Source organism: Protopterus annectens, chromosome 13.part0, assembly GCF_019279795.1.
Source record: "Protopterus annectens isolate FY-2018-M chromosome 13.part0, PAN1.0, whole genome shotgun sequence".
Classification (NCBI taxonomy): domain Eukaryota; kingdom Metazoa; phylum Chordata; order Ceratodontiformes; family Protopteridae; genus Protopterus; species Protopterus annectens.
In genome coordinates, this window is record NC_056747.1 from 1,054,206,902 (window position 1) to 1,054,234,593 (window position 27,692).

At 44.4% G+C, this 27,692-nt stretch overlaps 1 protein-coding gene across 3 annotated transcripts in view; it reads right to left on the reverse strand.

Annotated features, from left to right (window-relative positions):
- CDK12 (cyclin dependent kinase 12) overlaps positions 1-27,692 on the reverse strand; it is a 719,108-nt gene that overhangs the window by 254,784 nt on the left and 436,632 nt on the right. For all 3 annotated transcript variants that reach the window (XM_044055049.1, XM_044055050.1, XM_044055051.1), the window contains one exon: positions 22,202-22,391. In XM_044055049.1, the coding sequence (XP_043910984.1) occupies positions 22,202-22,391 (190 nt within the window). The remainder of the gene's footprint in view (positions 1-22,201; positions 22,392-27,692) is intronic.

The following is a 27,692-nucleotide window of genomic DNA, read 5'->3' on the forward strand; positions in this document are numbered from 1 at the left end:
ACCTTAGCTCATTCTCAACTTGAGTTCATAAGACGTGAGAAACAGAAAAAGAGCTGAGAACTAGAAATGCATATGTGCTACACCTAAGCAGTGCATGGAAGCTCAATATGCAGAAAATATTTTCTTGTCTACCTTCACCAAGGCTACAGAATGCTAATTTACTGGTACAACTGCAATGTGCTCTGAACCCCAGGGCCTGTGCTGGACCAAACATATCACAGAAGTGAGTAAGCTTTAGAATGTTCAGTAAAAAACAATACTACCCTCTGCAAGAAGCTCTGTAATATGACACCCAACTTCAACGAGAATACAAAATCATTATGACTCCAGGCCCAAAATATACGGAGACATGCCATCGCATTGAAGGTAGTTTCAGCACACACACAAAAATTTACTGCAGTTCACTGAAACTACGTTTGTCAACAGTGAAGACTGCATTTTTTGCCACTACTGTGCAACTTCAGAGTTGGTATATACAATGGCAAGGGGGGGGGGGGATTCCCACATGGGGTGCAGGTGGGCTTGCCCCCCTGCAAAAAAAAAAAGTTAATATTCTCTAAAGGTGATTTCGGCAAACTGCACTTGATTTCTTTGCTTTTGTGGACACTGCCTTCGACCAATCAACATGAATCCAAATACAGTACCCCTTTGATATATTTTCCAAATGCAGAATGATCAAAGTTTCTTCTCATCAGCAAATGGTCAGTGAGATATTTCTGAGGAAAGGGATAGCAGCACAGACCAGTACAAAAAACACATTAGCCTACAATTAAAAAAGGGTTATTAGGAGGTGGGAGGATGCTGGATGAAGGGGGGTGTTGCCATACTTAAAAGTGACACAGATAAGCAGCTCATTTCTTAAAACCCTTAGACCAAGCTCCAAGAATGAGACAACCCACAGTCATCCAAAACGTGTGGGAATGAACATGCACAGCACTGTGGCACACTGAAAGCATGCTGAGCCAACAAGGTACAATTTGAAGGATCACATCTATCCTCTAAGCAAACTGCTAAGATCTCTGCCTCAGAGCTTCAGGATCTGCAGGTCAGTCACAACCTCTAGTCAATGTTTTGTCAACAGCTCTGCATGTTCTGCCCAAGTTTGTAAGGGTTTTACCAGGTACAACAGTTGTTTTTCTCCTGCCTACTAAAAAAACACTGGTTGACTGGCTACACTAACAATTATATTTATATATGTATGTATTTATGTACTGAGCAAACTACAAATATGAAAAGTTATATCTTACCATAACTTGGCTTCTGGGTTGTCTTCCTTAATTCATCCTTATGACAGGGTCTCTAACCTGACCTGATCTTCAGATCCAGCTCGGCCACTTCCACAGACTTGGATCTGACTCTCAGGCTCCTCCCTCATACCCACAATACCCTGCATCCACCCAACTACCTCAGATCGAGTTTACCAAATCCAGACAAGCCACATTTAGACATCAAAGATTGGCAAAAGAGGCTCAGACATAGGACATAAGAGTCCTGAGATGATCCAGGTTCCTCAAGAAGAAAAGGCAGGTGGGTGATTGGGTGGGAAAGTAAAGATGAATGAAGGAAGATAACACAGATGTCAAGTTATAGTAAGACATAACTTTTTAATCTGATGACTCCTTCATTCACCCTCACGACAGGGTCAAAGTACCCAGATACGAGAACCTTGGGTGGCTCTCATGGAAGGACAGGCTGGAGCACCATCGTGCCGAATGAAGCCCTGATCCTGGAAACATCCAACTTGTAGTGAGACACAAAGGTGTGACTATTAGACCAAGTGGCTGCTGCACACATATCAATAGAAATGCTGGCATAAAAGGCTGAGGAAATAGCCACAGATCTGACAGTGTGCACCTTAGGAGGTTTAAGTAACTACACTTCTAGAAGAATAAATGTAGAGGTGCAATCTGAAATCCATTTTGCTAAGGTAATTTTTGATACTGCTTGACCAAGTCCTCTTCTGGCCTTTCCCGGTTAGGGGTTGCCACAACGGATCACCGTCTGCTCATGATTGGCAGTGGAGTTTTATGGTGTTGAGTTGCCAGCCCGGCGCCCAACCTTCCACAGAAGACACACACAGACACACAGACACACACACACACACACACACACACACACACACACACACACACACACACACACACACACAGACACAGACACACCTAGGGCCAATTTAATGTGTCCAATCCACCTACAGCATGTCTAGTTGGAGAAAAAGCTGATTAGACTCTCTGTGCCATTTGGTTCTGTGCAGATAAAAACGTAGTTGTCTATGAACATCAAAGAGGTGAATGGCGTACCCCCCCCCCTTTGTTAGAAAAATTGGGAAAAATACTGGGAGTTGAACAGACTAATTGATATTCCTTTCTGTAGCTACCTTAGGCATAAAGGCTAGATTAGTACATAAAGCCACCCTACCTTTATGAAACAAGATATAAGGAGGATTGGAAGATGGAACCTGAAGCTCAGAAATCCTCTTGGCAGTAGTCACAGCCACCAAGACAGTCATTTTCCAGGACAGAAACTTCATGTCACAAGTAGCCACAAGTTCAAATGGGTCCTGGGTCAATGCCTGCAGTACCAAAGTATGGTCCCATAAAGGAAAACGATCTCTAATGGGGGCCTTACTAAGAAAATACCCTTCATGAAGGATTTACCAAACAGAAAGTGAAGAAGGAATTAGTCTAATTTGCTGTATGAAAATCAGAAATAGCAGCTAGCTGTAATTTAATAGGGGAAAAACTAGCACCATCGTTAAAAAGAATACTGAGAAATAGTAACATATCTGACACAGGTGCTGAAATAGGGTCAGTGCTCCTGTTAGTGGCCCAAACAACAAGCCTTTTCCACTTGCTGTTGTTGACTTTCTTAGTGGAATCCTTCTGAGAAGCTAAAAGAATTTTCCATACAGGGGACTGAAGCCTGGATTGTCTAAATAAGGTCGGAAGTGGAGAAACCATGTGGTCAATTTCAGGGTTTGAAGGATGGGGTGTTGAATCCCTGACAGGTGAGAAAGAAGATCCAGAGACGGTTCCAGTATCCGAGGAGGATACTTCAGATGAGACCAAAGAAAGGGGTACCGTACTTGGTGAGGCCAGAAAGGGGCAATGAGGATGACTGAGATCTTTGACCTGCTTGCCTTCTGAAGAAACTTGGGGATGAGTGGGAGAGGAGGATAAGCATACAGGAGACCCGGGGGCCAATCATGGACTACAGCATCAAGCAAAAAAAACCTGATGCACTTGTTGTTGAGGGGGGAAGCAAACAGGTCGCAGCAAGGTTGACCCTAACTGCTGAAGATCAGGTTCGCTACCGACTGATTGAGGGACCACACATGCAGAATCAGAAGAAACCTGCTGAGTCTGTCTGCCAAATCAGTGTTTTTTCCCCAGAATATGCTTTGCAACTAGAAGACATCCTGAAAAGATTACCCACTCTCGCACTCTCATGGCCTAGGGGGTAAGAACGGGTTCCTCCCTGTTGATGTACCAGACAACAGACATGTTGTTGGAGTGCACTACAATAGTCTCCAGAGATGGGAGTCCGCTTGATGTAGAAGGACAGGGGGTGAGACAGGATGGACCTCTGACTTGCTAGAGACCACTGCAGAACCCGCATGAAAAACCTTGCTAGGGGAACTAAGAGGATGGCTGCAGACATGAACCCCAGGACCTGTAGGATCATTCGAGCTATGGAAACCTGTAGTGCAAAGAGCTGCTGTACCAGATTCCACAGATTGGCTTACTCGATGTAGAGGAAGACAATCTTATCCCTTGTGCTGAGTTGTGTGCCTATGAACTCCAAATCCTGTACAGGACAGAGGTTGGACTTGCTCATGTTTATGGTGATGCCCATTGCAGGTGCTAACTGGAGCAAGTAGTCCCCGACTTGGATTAGTTGATACTTCATGGGAGCGGTTATTAGACAATCGTCCAAATATGGATACACTTGGAATCCTTTGAGCCTCAGGTGAGCAGCTGCCATTGCCATGCATTTGGCGAGCACCCTGGGGCTGTGGTGAGACCAAAGGGCAGTGCTCTGAACTGGTAGTGATTGGCTCCTAGCCTAAAGCACAAATATCTCTGGGGAGTGCCCGTCTATTTTGATGTGATAGTATGTGTCCTTGAGATCTATTGAGCACATCCAGCTGTCCTTGTACAGCAGCAGCAATACAGATTGAACTGTAACCATTCAGAACCTTGCCTTCTTGACATATTTGTTTAACTTGTTGAGATCCAGAAGTATTCTTAAGTTCTCTGTCTTTTTCGTCACTAAAAAGAAGCAGGAGTAGGTTCCAAATCCTCTTGTTCGTTCGGGACCGCCTGGATGACTCTCTTTTGCAACAGCCATTGAATTTCCTGGGCTGCCTGCTTCCTCTGACTGGATGTCACATCAGGAAGGGTTTTGGATTGTGAAGGCAGAAGGGAAAATGGAATATAGCAGCCTGTTGATATCACGCTTATCACCCACCTTTTTTGAAACAATTAGGTCCAGGCTTCAAGGTGTAAAGTTAAGCAACCCATGACTGCCTCCAGAGTCGGACAGTTGGGCAGCGCTTCAGGAGTGCTCGTAAGACTTATTGGAAGGGGGTTTCCTAAAACCCTGGTTCTATGGACCCCCTCTGCCTCTAGGGTGGCGTCTACCATCAAACGCTCCTCTTCTGCCTCTGGAGAAGGGTTCTCCATGCGGGTCCTGGAAAGACCCTTGGGATTTACAGAACCACATCTTCTTACCCCCTGTACTGGTTCCTGGAGAAAGACCTCTGGGGGGTAGAAGACCTCATTCCAACAGCAGAAGGGGTCTTCCCATCCTTTTTGCTGCAGGTAAGAGTGTCTCTAACAGATGGCACAAAAAGGGTGGAGCCATCATAACGGGCATTGACAAATGATGCCTTAAAGGGTTCCACAAAATCACATAGCCTCATCCAGGCATGCCTCCTTAGGGAAAGACCTGAAGCAGCTCCTTGCGAGATGCCCTCTGTGGTATGGGAGATTAATCTCATCAAGGAACTGGCGATAGATGAAAGAGTGGTCAGCTTGGGAGCAACTTTTGGAAATTCCTCCGCAAACATGGACTCTAAGAGAGAAGCTGACAGTTCCTTGATCAGGTCCCTCTGTAGCCAGAATAACCTAGGTAGTTTAAATGACCTCAGTGCAAAGGTTGGCAAGGTGTAAATGCGCTTCCCAATTCTGTCCAATGCTCTAGACTTCATGTTCGGGGGATAGACATTGGCAGTTTCTTCTGCCAGCTCTTTCTTAGTGGCCATCACCACCACGATAGCATTGACCATGGGACCCTTACTCCAATGTTTCCTATCTGTAAGGGGCACTAAGAACCTATTGGGCAGTTTAGGAATAGGCTCGATGGCATCTGGTTCCTTCCATGCACAGTGAAATATAGGTTCATAGGTTGGTACTGGGCTATCTGCCCGAAGGCATATATTAGCCCAGCCACGTTGCCCTTTAGTAGTTCCCTAGACCCTTGTACTAGCAGCTAGTACCCTTGTCCCCTATCTAGTAGTGCTGTTGATATGATCCCCAGTGTGAACTTTATGTTAACCATCCACTCATCAAGGTTCCTCTTGAAGAGTGATAGTGAGGGGCTCTGTCTTATGCAGAGCGGGACCCTGTTCCATAGTAAGGGAAGTCTCTGCGAAGGGAATCTATCCCTCCAGCATGTTCTATTCATTGTTGTGTTGAGGTTTATATCCCTAGAACGTGTAGCTCGAGTAGATTTGGTTTTGCTAAGATGGAGCATGTTTAACAATTCTGGGTTGGACATGACTGTACGGTAGACAGAGATCACCTCTGAGAAAGCGGTATGCAACATAGTGGGAAGAAACTGAGGGTAATGCTGCTCAATGCCAGAAGTCTAAATCTCAAAATGCACGCACTCGAGGCCCTTCTCAGTATGTAGAACATCGATGTCTGTACTGTAACAAAAACCTGGTTCAAGGCTCCTGAGAGCACCCCAGCACTATTAAATTTTACCTCATATCATGCGTTCCTGCCCCAAAACCCGGACCACACCACAAAAGGAGGGGGTGTATCCATATTCATAAAGGATACCCACACCTCCAGGTTGGTGGCAACGCACGAAGCTTCGGAAACCATCCAGGTGCAACTAACCATAGGCAAAACTGCTCTACAAATTGTAGCATGCTACAGGCCACCCTCTCAAACTCAGGAACCCCACACAGCCTTCCTGAAGACACTGGAGGGTATAAATGTATCTCCAAACACCATCATATTGGGTGACTTCAACTACCCGAATATAGACTGGGAACATTACTCAAGCCCTAACTTTCTAGCCCAACGGTTCCTGGAGTTCATAAATTCAAATGCCATGGAACAGCTAGTCACTGTTCCCACGAGAGGAGAAAATATACTAGATCTCATTATCACAAACATGGGGACAAAATGCTCCACACCGGAAGTATATCCCTCATTGGTGAGATCTGATCATAAACTAATTTCACTGGAAATCCACATCCCGCCCCCAACCCAAACAAAAAAGACCACAGTGAAGAACTTCTCTAAAGCAAACTTCACACTACTCAAGACTGGTGTGGTATCCTTCAAGGCCCCTGAGCCAGTGGAAACCACAACCCAAGCTGCGGAAGCCCTTACAAATGCCTTCTATGAACACCTCCAGGACTGCATGGACTAGGCAATCCCAAATAAAACCAAGACTCTTTCCACAAAGGGCAAACGTCCAGTCTGGTGGACCCCAGCCATTAACAAACTTTATAATAAGAGGAGAAAGCTATTACATGATAGAACAAAATCCATAAAAGGGAAGTCACCCCTGATCATTATTAGTAAAAAAATACGAGCACTAATAAAATCAACTAAGGCCAATTTTGAGAGGAAAATTGCCATGGATTCAAAGGACAATCATAAGGCCTTTTTCAGCTATGTTAGGAACCTGGGTGGAAACTCCCAGATATGCTCAGAATTAGTCCAAAATGATACAAAAATCACTGAACCCACAGACATTGCCAACATACTGGCAGACAGGTTCAGTGCAAACTTCACCCCTCTCCCCTAAAGGAGAGATAACTATCCCAACAGTGTAGCCTCCCAGACATCTCAAATGCGCAGGTGAAAGCTGCTCTCTCTAAAGCTAAAAACACAGCATCAATGGGACCGGATGGTGTCCCCAGCTGTGTGCTACACGAGCTAAATGAGGAATTAAACCCGCACATAAGGCAGCTGTTTAATCTCAGCCTTACCACAGGATACGTGCCCAAGGAGTGGCGTACGGCAACTGTGGTCCCACTCCACAAAGGCGGTGCCTCTACGGACCCTGGTAATTACTGCCCCGTAAGCTTAACAAGTCTAGTCTGCAAAGCTATGGAGAGGATCATAATGGAGCTCATAAACAAAGATATAGGGGACTTGTAGACATTGGACCCGACCCAGTTTGGCTTCGTCAAGGGAAGACCATGCCTTTTGAACTTGGTCGACTTCTTCGAAACAGTCACCAAGGCCATTGATGAGGGAAAGGCAGTCCATACAGCCTACCTTGACCTTGCAAAGGCTTTCGACACAATACCCCACTCGGGTATTGTAGAAAAACTTACCAGCTTAAATGTAAACCCATATGTCACAAGATGGGTTGCAAACTGGCTTAAGGACAGAACCCACAGGGTTAGAGTTGCTGGCGCTATGTCAGACTCAAGCCGGTCACAAGTGGTGTCCCACAGGGCTCGGTCCTTGGCCCCCTATTGTTCGGCATCTACTTCTCAGTAGTACAGGCCAACATGGGAGGACTTTGGCTGACAAAGTTTGCAGACGACTGCAAACTGGGCGCCATAGTGGAAAGTGCATCGGACACGGATATCCTTCAGAAGGGACTCACGGAAACAGATAGCTGGTGCCAGAGCCATGGCCTGAAGTTAAACGCCAAAAAATGTATAGTCATACCCTTCGGGAAAAACAAGGTAACCCCAAGCTACCATATAGGTGGCAATCCACTAAGCACAGAAGAGGTTATCAGGGACCTGGGGACCCAGGTTGACAGTGGCCTTTCTTTTGACACTCACGTTGCTAAAGTGGTTATAAAGACTTGTACATTGCCCACCTAATCATGAAGGGATTCACATCCAGATCTAGTGAGGCATTGTTCCCCTGTACTCTTCACTTATCAGACCAATGATCGAGTACAATGCCCCATTCGGGATGTATCTCACCTGACATCTGCAGCAATTGGAGAGACCCCAAAAGTTCCTCACCAAAAGGATAAAGGGACTCCAAAATCTGTCATATGCTGCCAGATTGAAGAAACTCCAGCTCTATTCAGTCGCATACTGTCTGCTCAGAGGTGACATGTGCCTGACATACAAGGCCATGTCCAACCCGGAATTAATGGACATGCTCCACCTCAAAAAATCCAAATCCACCAAAACCACTAGAGCAAGCGACTTAAACCTTAGCACGGATATAAATAGGAAGTGCTGGAGGGATAGATTTATCACTCAGAGACTCCCTATGCTGTGGAATAAAATCCCGGTCCATGTGAAGCAGAGCACCTCGCTGGCTCTGTTCAAGAGAAATCTTGACCTGTGGATGGGAGATCATAGGTTTACCCCGGGAATCATCTCTGTGTCACTGCTGGACAGAGGCACAACAAACTAATGGGTACAGTATTTTTTCATATAAGGGGTGGCATAAGCCAAAAAATTTGGGCTAGGCTTATAAATGCCTTAGGGCAGATAGCCTAGTATAAACCTATGAACCTATGAACAGTCGTAGCTTTTTCAATCGTGCTGCATAGGGCAACTGTTTGAGGCCAGTAATCCTCTTGGTTAGGTACCTTTGTGGTCTCTCCAGCTGCTGGAGATGTCTAGCCAGGTACATTCCAATTGGTGCATTGTACTCAATAATAGGTCTGATGAGGGAAGAGTAGAGGGGCACCATTACATCCTTAGATCTTGATGCGAACCCTTTCGTGATCAGATGGGTCACATAGAGGAATTTCTAACCACTTTGGCAACATGGTTATCAAAAGGAAAGGTGACTATCTACTTGGGTCCTAGATCCCTTATTTCTTCTTCAGATTTCAGGGGATTACCTCCTATGTTGTAGTTTGCGGTAACTCTGTTTTATCCAAAGGGGATTACTAAGCATTTTTTTGCATTTAGCTTGAGACCATGGCTTTGACACCATGCATCAGTCTCATTTAGGCCCTTCTGGAGGATCTCCATGTCGGCCGGAGACTCTATTATAGCACCCAGTTTGCAGTTGTCCGCAAACTTAGTCAGCCACAGCCCTTCCGTGCTTGCCTGTATTTCTGAGAAGTATATTCCAAACAGGAGGGGCCTCAGGACAGAGCCCTGAGGCACACCACTCGTTACTGGTCTGGATTCGGACATAGATCCCGCTACTCTTACTTTATGGGAACTGTCTGAGAGCCAGTTTGCGATCCATCTTGTGACGTAAGGGTTTATGCCCAGGCCGGTAAGCTTATCAATAATACCTGAATGGGGAATGGTGTCAAATGCTTTAGCAAGGTCAAGGTAAGCCGTGTGTACCTGCCTGAGTAACTGCCTCAAAGAAATCCACCAGGTTCAGGAGGCATGATCTGCCCTTGACGAAGCCGAACTGTGTGGGGTCCAGCGACTGGAGGTTCCCAATCTCTCCAATTATGAGTTCCATAATGATTCACTCCATAGCCTTACAGATCAGACTGGTCAGGCTTATTGGTCGGTAGTTCCCAGGGTCAGTTGTGGCCCCACCCTTGTGTAGCGGGACCACCGTTGCAGTGCGCCATTCTCTGGGCACATATCCTGTGGAGAGGCTGAAACTGAACAGACTGAGTTGTGACCTGTCTGACATGGGAAAAGACCAGTTCTTAGAAGGCCAGTTCCTGCTAAATCTGGGTGGCTGCACCTGTAAGAAATCCTTCACTGTCTGCATAGATTTAGCTTTATCCTCCATTTTCTTCAACACCTCTTCTGCCTTAATACCAAACAAAGTATCAAGCTGTAATGGAGCATCCAATAATTTTGCTTTAACATGATCAGGCAGAGTCTGCTTCTTTAACCAAGCATGCCTTCTAATGACCGAGCCTGTTACAGCGGCCCTGCAAGAGGCCTCCAGTGAATCATAACCACATTGCAAAGTATGTTTTCCCAATTGTTCAGCTGCATGCAATAAATCCTGCAATTCCTTGTTCTCAGCACATTCAGATTTTGTCAACATTTTCTGTTTTAACAGAGACATTAAGTATTGCTGATATTTAAGCATATGAAAATGACAATTTAAAACCCTTACAGCCAAGGTAGCAGAAGTGTAAACTTTCTTCCCCCATCTGTCCAGTGCCCTAGAATCTCTATCTGAGGGGACAGGGTTTTTTGCAGTAGCAGCCTTGACCTCTTTGGGACCCTGTAAAATAGTTTTCTGGGTCAGCAGTAGGGATTTTATATAGAAATTTATGAGAATCTGGAACCCTGTAGTATCTGTCTGGCAACAGGTGCAAGAGTAAAGAGTCGGGAGACAGGCCAGACTCTGAAAATAAATCATCTACAATGTCTAGAACAGGAGGAATAGCAAGAGGTCTGTGATGAGGTAGTAAAAGAAAGTCTCTGAGCCTTTCCTTAGAATCTGAATAATCTTGGCTCTCCCAGTGGAAATGCTCCCTCATGGTATGCAAGGTTTCCCCAAATGAGTAATCCTCCGGAAGAGAAGCTGAAGGAATAGATTATTCAGCATCAGAATCCTCATAGGGAGAAATAGAGTATCCCTGTTCTGAAGAGGAGTCAGAAGAAATGGAAACCTGATCAGAGGAATCATATTCAGTGTCTTGCCTAGGCCTCAACAGGAGGGGGATGGGAACCCCTGGTCAAAGTAATTAGGTCTTCGGCCATTTTGAGCATCTGTTTCTTAGGCATGGAAGTCTGTCCTGTCGAGTGCTGTACTTGTTTCCTTGTCTTTAAAACTGTTTTAGTCTTTCTCTTTGATGCTGAAGTTGGCTTGATATAAAGCTGTGAAGGTCTGAAAACACCCTCAGAAGCTGATGCCTGCTCAGCGGCTCCGGACCCATCTGAGGGATTAGTTTCCGAAGGTCCAATACCTTGAGTATCCAGAGGCCTAGCTGTCTCCACATGGGAGTCGGAGGCGGCCTGTGGCTCTGAGGTAGCAGGTGTCAGGGGCTGCGAAACAGCCTAAATGAGAACCGGCAACTGGCCTAGAAGGGCTTCATCATTGGTTTTGGACGTCGGATGCCTGTCCTTTTCTTTTTCCTTGCGCTCAGGTCATCGGCTGTTCCGACGGCATTATGTAGTTAAACCTTCGGCCAAAGTAATGAAAAGCAAAATCGTACCGATGCTTAACAGTGTGTTGGTTAAATCTAGCACAAAACCGACAACTAGCAACGTCCTGGTCAGGGCTTAGGCAAGGAATATAGTAACAGTGAAAGTCCTTATGAGGTATTTGCTTCCCACAAGAAATACAATTGGTACCTTTTTCTGACATCGGTCTGGAGCAAGAAATAAGTTTCCCCAACTGGGTACTTAGCTTTATAGAAGACTTCGGATCTGAAATTCAATTTCGAAAATCTCAAGAGTCGCCCGACCGGCACTTGCAAACTGCTTTTCCTTCGGGCACCGCACGGCAAGAAAGACTGAAGAAAATGGCATCGGCTGCATCTCTCATACCCCTGGCGCACTGTTGTCAGGAAAAGAGGTGACTGCAACCGATGCTGGACCAAGACTCTGGAATTCAGGCTGACTGCGGGTAGCCTGCCAACAGGATAACCCAAGTGTAATGACTGCAACAGTGAAACACGATGAACATCAGCTATAAGGCCCTGCAAGACTGTAGTGGCAAAGCCTGCTCTGGATTTAGAAAAAAAAATTGGTAAATGGTAATGCTTGGTGAAAGTATCTACAGAACTCCAGGTAGCAGCTTCTGGGATGTCCCTGGTAAGTTACACCTCTAAGAAAGGCTGTAGAGGTAGATGCAGCCCTGGTTGAATGGGGTTTAATCCCCTGTGGGATAGGTTTTCCATGGTGCTTATAGCAGAAATGAATGCAATGGCCTATCCATTTAGAAATGGTTTGCTTTGAAATAGCTTTCCCCTCTGCTCCTGCAGCAAATGCCACCAGCAGTTGTTCAGATTTCCTTTGAGGTTTAGTCCTGTCCAAGTAAAATCTAAGTTGTCTGTACACATCTAAGGAGTGCAGTATCCATTCCCCTTTGTTCTGTGGATTAGAAAAGAAGGTCGGCAAATGAATGGACTGATTAAGAGTCACACTGGATATCACCTTAGGCATGAAGGAGGGATTGGCCCTGAGGGACACCCTGACCGCATGAAAGATGATGAAAGGCTCCACTGCCATAAGGGCCTGTAGTTCAGATACCCTTCTTGCTGAAGTAATTGCTAAAAGGAAGATTTTTTCCAAGAAAGAAATGTTAACTCTGCACTTGCAGCTGGCTCAAAAGGAGGAAGAGTGAGTTTTTCCAATACAAAGTTAAGGTCCCAAGCTAGAGTTGGGGCTCTCCTGGGTGGTCTTAAGATTTTGGCCCCTCTGAGGAACTGCTTCAGCAGTGGATGAGAGAAGAGGGGTGGTTCTGTGTTGTAATGACCTGAAATGACTGAGGAGTGAATTTTGATGGAGGAAAAGGAGAGGAACTTGTGATGCATCTCAGTTAAGTATTGAAGTATCTGAGGTAAATTGGGTGCTGCTGTGCCCATCCCTTGAGTTTGGTTCCAGGCACATAATCTTTTCCATTTTTCAGCATAAGATTTTCTAGTACTAGGCCTCCTTGCCTCCAAAATGACATCCAACACTTGTTTACTGAGGGATGGTAACGGAGAGATTAGGTAATTAGCCAGGCTGCCAGGCTCAGGGTTTGAAGTTGAGGGTGCAGAATCTGGCTCTCCTGCTGTGACAGCAGGGTAGTCGTCTGAGGCAGGTGCCATGGAGCCAGCAGTGACAAACTGCGCAAGAAGGGGTACCAGTGTTGGCGTGGCAAGTCTGGTGCAATCAGTATCATCCTTGGTTTGTCCTGTTTGATCTTTAGTAGTACTTTGGAGAGGAGAGGCAGAGCAGGAAAGGCATAAACTGATGGATTTTTCCATCTGAAGGACAGAGCATCCACTTTCCAAGCTGGTTTGTGGGGAGTCCTTGTGCAGAATTTGCCCAATTGGTAGTTCTGGGGGGAGGCAAACAGGTCTATATCTGGGCTCCCCCATTTGTTTATCAACATGTTGAAAATATTTGGTTCCAGTTTCCACTCGTCTGGGTCCATGAGATTTCTGCTGAGTTCGTCTGCCAGTGTATTTAGTTTCCTGGAAGAAATTGAGCCTTAGATGCACTTGGTAGCTCAAGGCTGTGTTCCACAGAGCCATAGCTAGTCTGCAGAGGGGGTAAGAATGGGTACCCCCTGCTTGTTTATGTACCACATAACAGTGGTGTTGTCCGTCTTTACCATTAATTGTCCTGGAAGAATGTGGTCCTTGAAGACTGCCAGAGCATTCTGTACAGCTAACATTTCTTTTTGATTGAAATTCAGGTGCATTTGACTTGGGTTCAATTTGCCCTGAATGCACTTCCCTGTCAGGTGAGCCCCCCATGCATAGTCTGATGCATCTGTTGTTAGGGTAAGGGCAGCAGGGGGTAGAGTGAATGGTAGTCCCTTGTTTTGGTGGCAGGCCTCTGCCCACCAAAGGAACTATAACTGTACGCAAGGTATGCTAGGGATCATTGCTTCTAGATCTAGAGAATGTTGACACCATAGGCTTTTTAGATACCACTGTAGTTTCCTCATATGCAGTCTTGCATACGGAATTAGTAGAATGAAGAAGGCCATGAACCCCAAGGCTTGCATTATTTGCCTTGCAGATAGCAGGGTTTTTGTGACCATTAGTTTGAAGTAAGTTGTCAAATGAATTTCTCTGGCATGAGGAAACCCATCTGAAAAGTTGTGTTCAAGCTTGCTCCCAGGAATATAATTTAACAGTGTACCAGATGTGACTTCTTTTCATTCATGGTGTACCCCAGACAAGTTAGCACCTTTTGTACAAATGCCAGATGATTCAGATGTCTGTCCTGGCTTTCTGCGTGAATTAGACAATCGTCCAGGTATGGGTATATTTGAATAATTCTCTGCCTGCAAAATGGAATGACTGGAGCTAGGCACTTTGTGCATACCCTGGGCGCAGTAGATTAGCCAAAGGGCAGTGCAGAGAACTGATAGTGCACATAGCCTGCTTTGAAGCGTAGGTATCTTCTGCAAGATTCCCTGACTGGGATGTGCAGGTAGGCTTCCTTTAAATCTAGTGTTGCCAACCAGGCATCTTTGCCTACCATAGGAAGTAACTGGTGAAGAGTTAGCATCTTGAATTTTGTAATCACCAAAAAGGTGTTTAATATAGAAGGGTCCAGGATAGCATGCCATAAGTGGTCTTTTCTGGGTACCAGGAAAAGCCTCGAGTAGAAACCTTGTCCCTTTTCCTTTTCTGGTACAGTCTGAATAGCCTTTATGCTTAAGAGAAAGAGTACTTGCTTTTGAGCCTCTGCCCACTGATTTGGGGGTAGATCTGGCCAACTGTTTGGGGTTGGTAACGCCTGGAAGTGAAATCTGTATCCTTGGGAAACTATATTTAAAAAAACATTTGTCCTGGGGAATGAGTTTCCAGTTTTTTGCCTGCAGAGCAATCTTTCCCCCTAAAGGAGCAATCAGTTGAGAAGTGCTTGGAAGTTTTAAAGTTAAGTCGTTGAGACAGTTTACCATAGAGGGGAGTCTTACTACTCCCTTATTTGGGAGAGGGAGCCGCCCCCCCCCCACTGCTTAGCCTTGTGCGTACCCTGGGACTGAAGCCTGGGTGTTATGCTGATTCTGGGTCTGGACTGAGAAGGCCTGAAAGAGGCAGAAAAAGTACAGTTTTGTACCTACCATGAATCTAGATGTTCGAGTGTACACACTGCTGCAGTCATTACACTTGGGTTATCCTGCCGTCAGGTGGTTCCCCAGTTGGCCTGAGTTCCAAAGTTTTCATCCGGCGTCAGTTGCTGTCGCCTCCTCCCTGACGTCAGTGCGACAGAGGTATATAAGATGCAGCCAACACCATTTTCTTCAGTTTTTCTTGCCCCCGATATCAGGTGCCCCCAAATAGGTAGGCAATTCAAATTGCTAATAAAACATACATAAGAAAAGCAAACAACAACTTTCTGTTACCAGCAAATACGCCCCATAGGTAGTAAAGGGTAGAAGACATAGGTACGCACTAGCAAATAAGAGGGGAAGGCGGGAGGGTAACCTGGACTGCAGCAGTGTATACACTCGAACATCTACATTTATGGTAGGTACAAAACTGTACTATGTTCACCGTGTTACACTGCTGCAGTCATTGCACTTGGGTAGAATTCCAAAGCTGAGGTAGGGTGGCTGGTTCTATAAGGCATTAGGGGTGGCTATAAAGCAATGCAGTGGCGAAGCCAGCTCTGGATTTAGAGTATAGAGGCAGATGGTAATGCTTGGTGAAGGTATGCACAGAACTCCATGTTGCTGCTTCCAAAATATCCTTGGTACGTACTCCTCTGAGGTAGGCAGTTGAAGGGGCTGTTGCCCTGGTGGAGTGAGATCTAATGCTGCTAGGTACAGGTTTTCCATGGTGTGTATAGCGGAAACGTATACAATGTCCTATCCATTTTGAAATAGTCTATTTTGAAATGGCTTTTCCCTGTGCTCCTGCAGCATATGCTACCAATAATTGCTCAGATTTTCTGAAAGCTTTGGTTTTGTCCAAGTAGAAGCGCAACTGCCTGCGAATGTCCAAAGAATGTAGTCTCTCCCCTTTATTCTGAGGTTTTGGATAAAAAGTTGGCAAGTGAATAGTTTGGTTTAGAGCCACACTTGATACCACCTTTCGCATAAACGTAGGATTAGTTCTTAAAGACACCCTGTCCTGGTGGAAAATGAGGAAACATTCCACTGCCATTAGTGCCTGTAATTCTGAAACTCTTCGTGCTGATGTTATTGCCAGGAGCAGAGCAGTTTTCCAAGAGATACATTTTAATTCTGCTGTTTTAGCTGGCTCAAAAGGAAGTAAGGTTAATTTTTCCAAAACAAAGTTGAGGTCCCAAGTTGGAGTTGGTGCTCTACGGGGCGGTCTTATGTTTTTAGCCCCTCTGAGGTACAGTTTTAGCAAAGGATTAGGAAAATTGGTGGATCTGTGTTGTAATGAGCAGAGATGGCAAAGGCGTGGATCTTGATGGATGAAAAGGACAGGCCTTTGTCCAGCATCTCAGTTAAATATTGTAGTATCTGAGGAATGTTTGGGTCAAGGCTGTGAGCCTGGTTCCAGGCACAGAATCTCTGCCATTTATCTGAATAGGCTTTCCTGGTAGGCCTTCTGGCCTCCAGAATGACATCCATAACAGCTTTGGAGAGAGGCATTGCTTGCTTGACTAAGGAATCTTCCATGCAGCTAGGTTTAAGGTCTTTAGCTGGCTGTGAAGTATCTGATTGTTGTGCTGAGTCAGCAGATGTGGGATTTGAGGCAAAATCCAGGGAGGCCCTTGTGCTAAGTTCTTTAAGATTGGGTACCAGTGCTGGCGTGGCCAGTCTGGTGCAATCAGGATCATCTTTGGCTCTTCTTGCCTGGCTTTTATGAGTACCTTTGGAAGGAGAGGTAGTGGTGGAAAAGCGTATACTTGTAGGTTATTCCAGCTGAATGAGAGGGCATCCACTTTCCATGCTTGTGGATGGTAACTCCTTGTGCAGAATTTCTGTAGCTGGCAGTTCATTGGGGATGCAAACAGATCTATGTCCGGGCTCCACCATTTCTGTGTTATCATTCTGAATATTTGTGGATTCAATTCCCATTCATGGGGATCCATGATGTTTCTGCTTAAGTCGTCTGCCAGTGTGTTTTTCTCTCCTGGCAGGAATTGTGCTTGCAGATGAACTTAATAGTTTAAAGCTGTGTTCCACAAGGTCATGGCTTGTCTGCAGAGGGAGTAGGAGTGAGTGCCCCCTTGCTTGTTTATGTACCACATAACTGTGGTGTTGTCTGTCTTTAGTAGTAGTTGTCCTGGATGCAGCAGGTCCTTGAAAGCTATAAGGGCATTTTGTACAGCTAGCATCTCTTTTTGATTGATGTGAAGATGCCTTTGTTCTGCAGGCCAGTTGCCCTGAATACATTTTCCTGCCATGTGTGCTCCCCAGGCGTAATTTGTTGTCAGTGTTTGCCTGGCTGTGGGTTGAGTAAAATGCTGTCCCTTGTTGAGGAGACAAGCTAGAGCCCACCAAAGAAACTCCTGTTGAAGGCAAGGAATTAGTGGTATAACTGTTTCCAAACTTTGACAGTGTTGAGACCATACACTCTTTAGGTACCATTGTAGTTTCCTCATATGCAGTCTGGCATATGGAATTAGTAGTATGCAAGATGCCATGTAACCCAAGGCCTGCAGAATTTTTCTTGCAGGGGGGTGGGTCTTTGTTGCCATCAATTGAAAGTATTGAGTCAGTTGTTCTTGCTTGTCTGGTGTGAGATAAGTCATCTGGGCCGTTGTGTTCAAGCTGGCACCCAGGAATATTATCTTTTGTGAGGGCACTAGTTTTGATTTCTTTTCGTTTACTGAGTACCCCAGGCAACTTAACTTTTTTACAAATGCCAGATGCTTTAGAAGAATGTCCTTGCTGTCTGCTTGAATCAGGTAGTCGTCCAGGTACGAATAAATTTGAATTCCTTTCTGTCTGCAAAATGCAATTACTGGAGCCAGACACTTTGTGAAGACCCTGGGTGCAGTAGATAAGCCAAAGGGCAGTGCAGAGAATTGATAGTGCATTGAACCAGCAATGAATCTGATTCATCTTCTGCAGTTTTGTCTGATAAGGACATGCAGGTATGCCTCCTTGAGGTCCAAGGTCACGAGCCAAGCTTTCTTGCCCAGCATGGGAAGAAGCTGCTGTAGTGTCAACATTTTGAATTTCGGAACATCCAGGTAAGTGTTTAGAGAAGAAAGACCCAGAATGGGCCTCCAGGCTTTGTCCTTTCTGGGAACCAGAAAGAGTCTCGAGTAAAATCCTTGTCCTTGCTTCTGTGGTGGTACCTTTTGAATAGCTCTCATGTTCATGAGTGCTGTAATTTGTTTTTGAGCCTTTGCCCATTGATTTGTTGGCAGATTTGGCATTCTTTTTAACCTTGGCAGAGTGTGAAAGTGGAACCTGTAACCTTCAGATACAATGTTGAGAACCCATTTGTCTTTGGTGATCATATGCCAATTGTGATAGAAAAGTGCCAGTTTTCCACCCGAGGGGGCTGCCAAGAGAGAGCTGTTTGGCAGCTGTAGTGGGAAGTCATTTGGGCTGCTTTTCATATGGTTGGGGCCTGTCTTCCCCTTCTCTCTGGTCTGATGCACCCCATTGTCAAGGCCTGTAAGGACCTTGTGGTTGACGTCTGCATCTGCCCCTTTGAGGTCTGTCTGTAACTGGAAAGGACCAATTCTCTGCTGGCCAATTTCTGCTAAATCGAGGAGGCTGAACCTGTAAGAAATCCTTCACCATTTGCATAGATTTTGCCTTATCCTCCATTTTCTTTAATACCTCTTCTGCCTTAACTCCAAATAACACATCCTGCTGCAAAGATGCATCCAATAATTTTGCTTTAACATGATCTGGTAACGTATGTTCTTTTAACCAAGCATGTCTTTTAATGACAGAGCCTGTAACTGCTGCTCTACAGGAGGCCTCTAAAGAGTCAAAACCACATTGCAAAGTATCTTTTCCCACTTGTTCGGCTGCATGCAATAAATCCTGCATTTCTTTAAAATTAGGATGATCTTAATCTGGAAGCATTTTTTGTTTCAATTGAGACATCAAAAATTGCTGATATTTTAGCATGTGAAACTGGCAATTTAAGGCTCTCATTGCTAAAGTTGCAGACGTATATACTTTCTTTCCCCATCTGTCTAATGCTCTGGAATCTCTGTCAGAGGGAACTGGATTCTTTGCTGAAGAGGCCTTAACCCCTTTGGGTCCCTGAGAAATAGTTTCAGGGTCAGCAACAGAGCTTTTATACAGAAATTTGTGAGAGTCAGGGACTCTGTAGTATCTGTCAGGTTTAACTGGGGCTGGAGGTAAGGAATCAGGATTTAAGCTGGATTCAGTATACACATCATCCACAATACCTAACACTGGCGGAACAGCAAGGGGTCTGTGCTGAGGTAATAAAAGGAAGTCTCTGAGCCTTTTCTTGGATTCTGAGTAATCCTGGCCTTCCCAGTGGAAATGCTCCCTCATGGTATGTAAGGTTTTCCCAAAGGAGTAGTCCTCAGGCGGAGAGGCTGATGGAATTGATTCCTCAGTATCAGAATCCTCATAAGGGGGTAAAGAATATCCTAGGTCTGAGGATGAATCTGAAGAAATGGACACCTGGTTGGATGAGTCATAGTCTGCATCCTGTCTAGGCCTTTTATCAGGAAGGGGATGGGACCCCCTGATCAGAGTGATTAGGTCTTTGGCCATTTTGAGCATTTGTTTCTTAGGCATGGAGGCCTGTTCTGGAGAATGCTGTATTAGTTTCTTTGTTTTTAAAGGGGGCTTGGACTTAGCAGAGGGTTTAATGCTTAACTGAGTAGGTCTGAAAACACCCTCTGAAGCTACGGTTTGCTCAGCTCCTTCGGATCCCTCTGAAGGGTTAGTTTCTGTAGGCTGAAAAACTTGTGCATCCGAAGGCCCAGCCATCTACATGTGGGAGTCGGAGGCGGCCTGTGGTTCTGCATAAGCGGTCGTCAGGGACTGCGAAGGCGCCTCGCTGAAAACCGGAGAACCGGCGACTGGCCTAGAAGAGGCTTCGTTGTCAGTTTTGGGCCTCGGATGCCTGTCCTTATCTTTGCGCTTTTTATGTATTCCGGTCACTGGAAGTTCCGACGGCATGGTGTAATTGAATTTTCTGCCAAAATAATGTCGGGCAAAATCAAACAGACGTTTAATAGTGCGCTTGTTAAACCTAGAACAAAACAGACAACCAGTGACATCGTGGTCTGGGCCTAGGCATGGGATACAATAAGAATGGAAATCCTTATGAGGTATTTGCTTCCCACAAGAAATACAATTATTAACTTTTACTGACATCGGTCTGAGGCAAGAAAAAGTTTCCCCAATGGGGTACTTAGCTTTGTAGAAGACTTCGGTTCTGGATTCGGAATGAAAATCTCAGGAGTCAGATGACTGGCACTTGCGAACTGCTTTTGCTTCGGGCACTGCGCGGCAAGAAAGACTGAAGAAAATGGTGTTGGCTGCATCTTATATACCCCTGTTGCACTGACGTCAGGGAGGAGGCAACAGCAACCGACGCCGGACAAGACTTTGGAACTCAGGCCGACTGGGGAACCCAAGTGTAATGACTGCAGCAGTGTAACACGATGAATACAGACCAATTCTTAGAGGGCCAATGCCTACTAAATCTTGGAGGCTGTACTTGTAGGAAATCTTTAACAGTTTGCATAGATTTAGTTTTTTCCTCCATCTTTTTAAAAACAACTTCTGCTTTGTTGCCAAACAGGAGGTCCTGATTTAAGGCCGCATCCAGCAATTTAGCTTTAACATGATCTGGCAAAGATTGCTCCTTAAGCCAAGCATGCCTTCTAAGTACAGACCCAGTGACAGCAGCCCTGCAAGATGCCTATAGTGAATCAAAACCACATTGCAAAGTATGCTTTCCAACCTGTTCAGCAGAATGCATTAAATCCTGTAAATCTTTATTTTCAGCACAATCAGGAATCAACATTTTCTGTTTAAGTAATCCAATAATGCTGCTGATACTTTAACATATGAAACTGGCAGTTTAAGGCCCTAATAGCCAAAGTTGCAGAAGTGTACACTTTCTTACCCCATCTATCCAGCGCCCTGGAGTCTCTATCAGAAAGGGTAGGATTTTAGGGAGTAGTAGCCTTAATGCCCTTGGGCCCCTGTGAAATGGACTCAGGATCCGCAGTAGGATTTTTGAAAAGGAAATTGTGAGAGTCAAAAACCCCGTAATATCTATCAGGTTTACTGGGAGCAGGAGGTGGAGGTAAAGAGTCAGGGGCCAAGCTAGATTCAGAAAAGGCATCATCAACTCTGGCTTGCTGTTAAAAAATAAAAGTCTTTCCAAGGTGATATGTTATTCATTTTTTCTGTTTCACCCAAACATTTTACACACCTGAAAAAGTTTCAAAAGTTACTTCACAGAAGTATTCTGACCCAAAGTGTATCAAATCTCTTATGTCTCTAAAAGTAAACAGTAATGGCAATACTGTCATACCTGTCAACAGGAGCATGGTTTTACTGCTTATTCTAACCACCAGTCTTGCTTTCTAAACCTGCTGTCATTCCTCTCCTGTCAAAGAAAATCTATTCACTTTGAATACTGCTTCTTGTTCCTTGACTTACAACACTTGCATACGTGTTCTTTTTCTTTGCTTCATTTCAATCATCCACAGTACCAAGTTGCAGAGACATTCTTAAAATTGATTACTCTCTCAGTCAAACATGCCTTTGTGCTTTCAGCCTTGGTAATCTGCTTCCACCATGTTACCAGCTTCATTATCTGACTGCTCCTATAACACTTAATCCATCACAGCACTCCAGCTCACCTCCTTCCCTTTATCTGTTTCCAATTCCTTCATTAAATTCTTCACAACTTCTGTATCCAGCCCTCCATTCTCCAACACAATAACTAGGATTTCATCTCTCTCCAATTCTCTCTCCAGAAGTTTTCCAGCAACAATGTTTACTTCTTCCACCATCTTGGAATTGTTCAAGCACTAGTGATAGCCTCCTGGTGCCACCTAGTAGTACTTGAAAAGAGTACGGAAAGTTCCACAATGCCCAGACCAAATTTCTCCTAGGCATTATGAATATCACCTCGGGTCTCCCTGAAGAGAGGCCACTGTTCTAGTGCGACTTACTCTCAAAGTATAAATAAATTACAATAAAATGATGAAACTGTGCGCTAAAAACACAATCTCCATGCAATACAGTACAACCTCAGATAAAGTGTGAGCTGAAACGCACCATTTCTCATTACCTTTTTTATGACAGATGAAGCAGGATCTTACTGAATAGTTTTGAATTTTTGCCTTCACAAAAAGTGTAGACTTATCTATGTTTAAGAAATCTACCTATTAAGCAAGATGTTAAAACATTTGCTTTGAAATTTTGCCTTCACAAAAAAGTATAGATTTACTTATGTTTAAGAAACCCACCTGTTATTAAGCAAGATGTTAGAACATTTGATATCTCGATGAAGGAAATTTTTCTTGTGGCAGTAGTCCAGCCCTTCCATCAACTGCTTCATGAATGACTTGATGTGGTTCTCAGTGAACTGCACTAGGCCAGACTCTAAAAGTCCCATAAGGTCATGGTCCATGTACTCAAACACCAAGTAAAAAGCACCTGGGAAAAAACAGTACTATGTTACTGTGAAGATACTAAATCAGGATGGAAAAAGCATGCTAAGTAAAAAATAAAACAGCAACTCAACTGGCATTAGTAATTTAATGGTTTCAAGCTCCAGTATCCAAAAGACAACATCTGGTTAGGATGGCTAAAGAAAGGGTACAGCACACTACACTACTTAATGGAAAACAAAAGATTTAATACTTACCATAATGCTAAATCTTTATTATCTCTACTCCATCCACTTCATATGTTGGGATATTCACTGCAAGGGGGATCCATTTCGGCAGACTGGCTTCTCTCCAAATGCTTGAGCTCCTTTCCCTTCTTCCATAATTCCCCTGTCACCTCTATGACCTTAGACTGAGTTTGCCACCTAAATCCTGAATATGGAACAGAACCACCACTAGGAATTTAGAAATAAGAGCGAAAGAGCTCCAGCATAGGGCTACAAGGTCCATTCTCAGGAAGAACACATGAGAATCTGAATTAGGACAGGGAAAATATGCTAAATTAGAAAAACTAGGGATAATAAAGATCTAGCATTATGATAAGTAATTAATTTCTATATCTTACATTATCCCAACTCTCTACTATGAATGCTTGGACAGATTCCACAGCAACCTACTTTTCTGGGTAGATTCATAACACAATGCTCCTAAGAATGACAGCCCTGAAAAAGGACTTATACCTGGAGAGTATATTCAATTTAGAATGCTTAGCAAAGGGAAGATAAATGTAACCAACATGCTACACAAATAACCAAGGAGTTCTTGAAAAAGGTTATAGAAGTTACAATGGATCTTGTGGAATGAGCTTTTGGTTTTGCCAGTAAAGTTTTTTTTTTTATATTGGTAAACTAAAGTCATTAAATCTGTCATCCATCTAAACAAGTTTACTTTGAAAACCTTTTACTCCACCAGCTTGGAGGATGCACACGAGATGACTACTTGAATCACCCTCTTAATTGCTCTAATGCAGTAAAAGTTGAAGTGTAATTATCTGTGAACATGCAAAATGTGTAGAAAGTGTTTTCTATCAATTTGTCGACTGTAACACAGTCGAATAGTCACGTTGTCGAACCGAAATGTCGGTTCGCACATCGACTAATGTAAATGTCGAACCAGATGTCCGAAAATGTCGATATCGACATTTTCGAATAAGAAGCAGACTCACAGACTGTCTGCCTGTCAAAGCTGCCACACTACATTACATGTCTGCAGGGGGGTAAGCCCCCCTACACCCCCCATACTTATATATACAAACTCGAAGATAGCACTACAGTGAGGGCAAGGATACATTTCCCGATCCCCACTATAGTGCGATCTGGCTTGGAATGTCAGAATTCACAATAGCGAATGCTGTATTACATTCGCTGATGTAAGTTCCGACATTTTTTGTGTCAATGCTTTGAGTCGACATACGGCTCTCGACATTTTGTAAATCGCACAAGTTGCGATTGACAAATTGATAGTAAACTGTAGAAAGTACTACATTTTGTTGGAGAGGTTTGGGAAAAAGATGGGAAGGTGGATAGTCTGATTAAGGGGAAAAAATCTGGGGCCATCTTTATTATAGGTACAGGATTTTATGCCCAAAGCAGGAACTTTTTCCTGAAGCCTTTATCCATCACTGGATAACAGTCAAGAAAATGTTATAGCAACAGCTACTACTACAAATCTTCAATAAGTAGAATTTAAGTCTGTTTGTTGTACTTGTGTACTGTGTTTCACTGACCTGTTGCTTCATTTTATTCTGTTTTTGCTGCTATGACTGATTTGTTCTGCACTTGCACATTTAGCTTCATATGCCTGAAATAACATAGGCTAGATTCAGACTTGCTTAATCTAGACTGTTTGGTATCACTTGAGCACTAAAACCAGCCATCTTACATTTAGACGGCCCGCATGCACCCTTATGGCAGAAGTGTGTAGCTCAGGATCCATCGGAGTTGGAGATGGCTGGAATAAGGCTCTGTGAGGGGCATTTCTATTAGGAGATTGTGTTAGAATTGTTTAAATTCATTTGTATTTAAGTACCACGTTTGCACATAGCTGTGCACAGCTCAATGAGAGTTAGCGGTGCCTTGTATAGATACAAACACCTAGAATCACAAGTTTTTCCCTGACCACCACTCATTGAAACCCTCTCAGGCTTCTCTTCCGCTATTTGGGCAACTCAGTTGTGCAATACTGATCTTCGGGCAACTGTTGTGCAGTGCAGGCAGCTCAGCTGAGCACTGTCAAAGTGTCACCCCACTTTCTTCAATAATCCTATATAGTGTTAAGTCCCCGTGCTAATACCACATCAACAGCTTATCTTTTGACATCCCACAAACCAGGAATTACCTGCTGGTGTGGACAGTTTCCTAACATTTCTCCAGCCAGCCTGATTGACACAGGCATCCTGAGGCAATATAGCAACTGTCTCATGTATACTGCCAACCACCTGCTCCTAAAGCAAACAAATACAATATGTGAGAGATGCCACCATACCATGAAATTTGAATCAGTCCTCTCACGTAACAATAAACAAGACATCAAAAAGGTTGTCAGCTCTCACACCTCTCCACTTACACAAGATAAAGTCAAGACACACTAACCCACATACACAGAAGTACTTACCAAGAGCTTACCAAAAGATCAGAGACCTCCCAAATGCAGACAACTCTTACATACTGGTAAACTAGCAGAATCCACTAGTACACATAACACCTATAACAGTGTCTCAGCAATCAAGCCTCAAGTCAAAACACTTCAAAACCAAATTTCCTAGTCATATGTGACTCAGTAGTGAGACACACAGACATCCCTCTCACCAGGTTGGACAAGGAGAAGGTTCTGGACTACATGAAGAGAGACATGAAAGAGCTCTGATTATGTGTGCCAGGCAGGTATGTCCCTAACCCTAAACAGCATTCTACATTCACCTAGGATGATGCCACAGTACAGATAAAAAAAATGACTATTTGTAACAAATGGCTTAGGTTCTGGTGTCACTCCAAGGAGATCCAATATCTGTCAGCCTGGCAAGACATGGTTAACAGACCTCGATGCTTCACCAGAGATGGCCTTCACCCGTCTCCAAAAGAGCTTAGGATATTGGCAAAGACACCTGCCTCTCCCATACAGCCTTTTTAGGCTATGTAAAAACAACAACATTCGACACAGAAAAATAGTCTAGAAACAAACTTGTGGTCATTCTGCTTAATGCTAGGAGCCTAAACAGTAAGCTGCACTCCCTAGAAGCACTCCTCACCTTGGAAGAGGCTGACATTTGAGCGGTCACTGAGACTTGGTTCGGCCATAGAGAGCACCCTGGCCGTGCAGGGTTACAATGCCTTCCACATGTACATACCCCAAAACTAGCATAAAAGAACCAAAGGTGGAGGTCCATCCATTTTCATTAAATCCAAATACACCTCAAGACTGGTGAAACAGTACAACTCTCTTCAGCTACTCCCAGTCCAATTAACTATAGGCAAAACACCCTACCACATCATAGCTAGCTAAAGCCCCCCCACCATGAACCAAAATAAATATACTGCCTGCTAGGACTTGCCTGAATCGCTCAGTATACAGCCAAACACCTTGGTCATGGGAAACTTCAACTACCTATCCATCGACTGGGTGGCTTACATGAGCACAAACACGGCCACACTGAGGTTCCTGGACTTGGTTAACTCAAATGCACTGGAACAGTTAGTCTGCACCCTAACAAGGGACTCAAATGTCCTACACCTAGTATTTACCAACATGGGGATTACTGCACTACCCCCCAGTGCACTGCCCTCCCTAGTGAAGTCAGACCATAAATCTGTCTCATTTGAAGTAAAGATCAGACCTGACACCCCCACCAAAGCAAAATAAATAAATAAATAAATACAATTCTCCAAAGTAAACTACCGCCTCCTAAGTGATGGTATAAATGGTCTCAAAGCCCCTGCTAACACAGGCAACGACCACTTCTATGCGGAGAAGTACACAAACACATACAGCCACTTAAGCAAATGTATTGACTCGGCAGTACCTGACAGGACTGAAACCAGCCCTCTTGCAAAAACAAGCAACAGTGATGGACTGCAAGTATAAATAAGTTATATAACGAAAGAAACTGATATCCAAAAACAAGAAGGAATGTACTCAAAGGAAGACTACCCAATGCAGCCTAAATAAGCAAATCAAAAACCTTGTAAAGTCATCTAAAGCAAGTTAGGAGACTAGACTGGCATCCCTAGCTAAAGACAATACGGAACCTGAAGATATTGCCAACCTGCTACCTGACAAATTTGGCGACAATTTCACCCCTGTCCCCACAAGCCATACCCCACTGCACTCCTGACACCTGTCCTCTGCTGTTTAATTCCAAAGAAGAGGTCAAGTGGTTTCTGAGGCCAAAAATATGGTCTCTCTGGGACTAGATAACATCAAAGACTGCATACAACACAATCTAAAACAAGACCTAGCGGCACCACTCAGCTGTCTCTAACCACAGCCTGAGTACTAGTTTTGAGCTAGAGGAGTGAAGTACAGCAACAGTAATCCTCTTGCACAAAGGGGGCCCATCAACCGACCCTGGAAACTACACACCCATTAGCCGGACCAGCCTCATCTGCAAGGCCATGAAAAGAATTACTGTGGACTTCATCAATGAGGACATATGCAAAATTCAATCTCTTGACCCAACCCAGTTTGGTTGTGTCAAGGGTAGATCTTGCTTATTAAACCTGGTGAACTTCTTTGAGAAAGTCACCAAAGCCATGGATGAGGATAAAGCAGTACACACCACCTATCTTGACTTCACCAAGGTGTTTGACACAATTCATCACACAGGGATCCCTGAGAAACTCTCCCAGCTGGGTATCAACCCATTTGTCACTAGAAGGGCAGCAAACTGGCTCATAGATAGAAAGCACATTGTTAAAGTTGGGGAATCCAACTCCACCAGTAGACCAGATACCACTGGTGTACAACAAGGATATGTACTGGGCCCTCTACTATTTGTAATTTATTTTTCTGAAGTCCAGTCAAAAGCTGATGGCCTGCGGCTTACTAAGTTTGCAGACTATGGCAAATTGGGCGCGATCATAGAGTCCCCCAACAAAATTAACAAATTACAGAAGGGACGGACACAAATGATTGATGCCAGGGCCATGGACTGAAACTAAACGTAATAAAATGCCTCATTATCCCCTTTGGCAGAGAAGCAGCCCCTGCTAGTTACGATATTGACTGCACCCCTTGAAGCTCACTAAGTACAATGCGCCCTTCTGTATGTACCTCAACAAACACCTGCAGC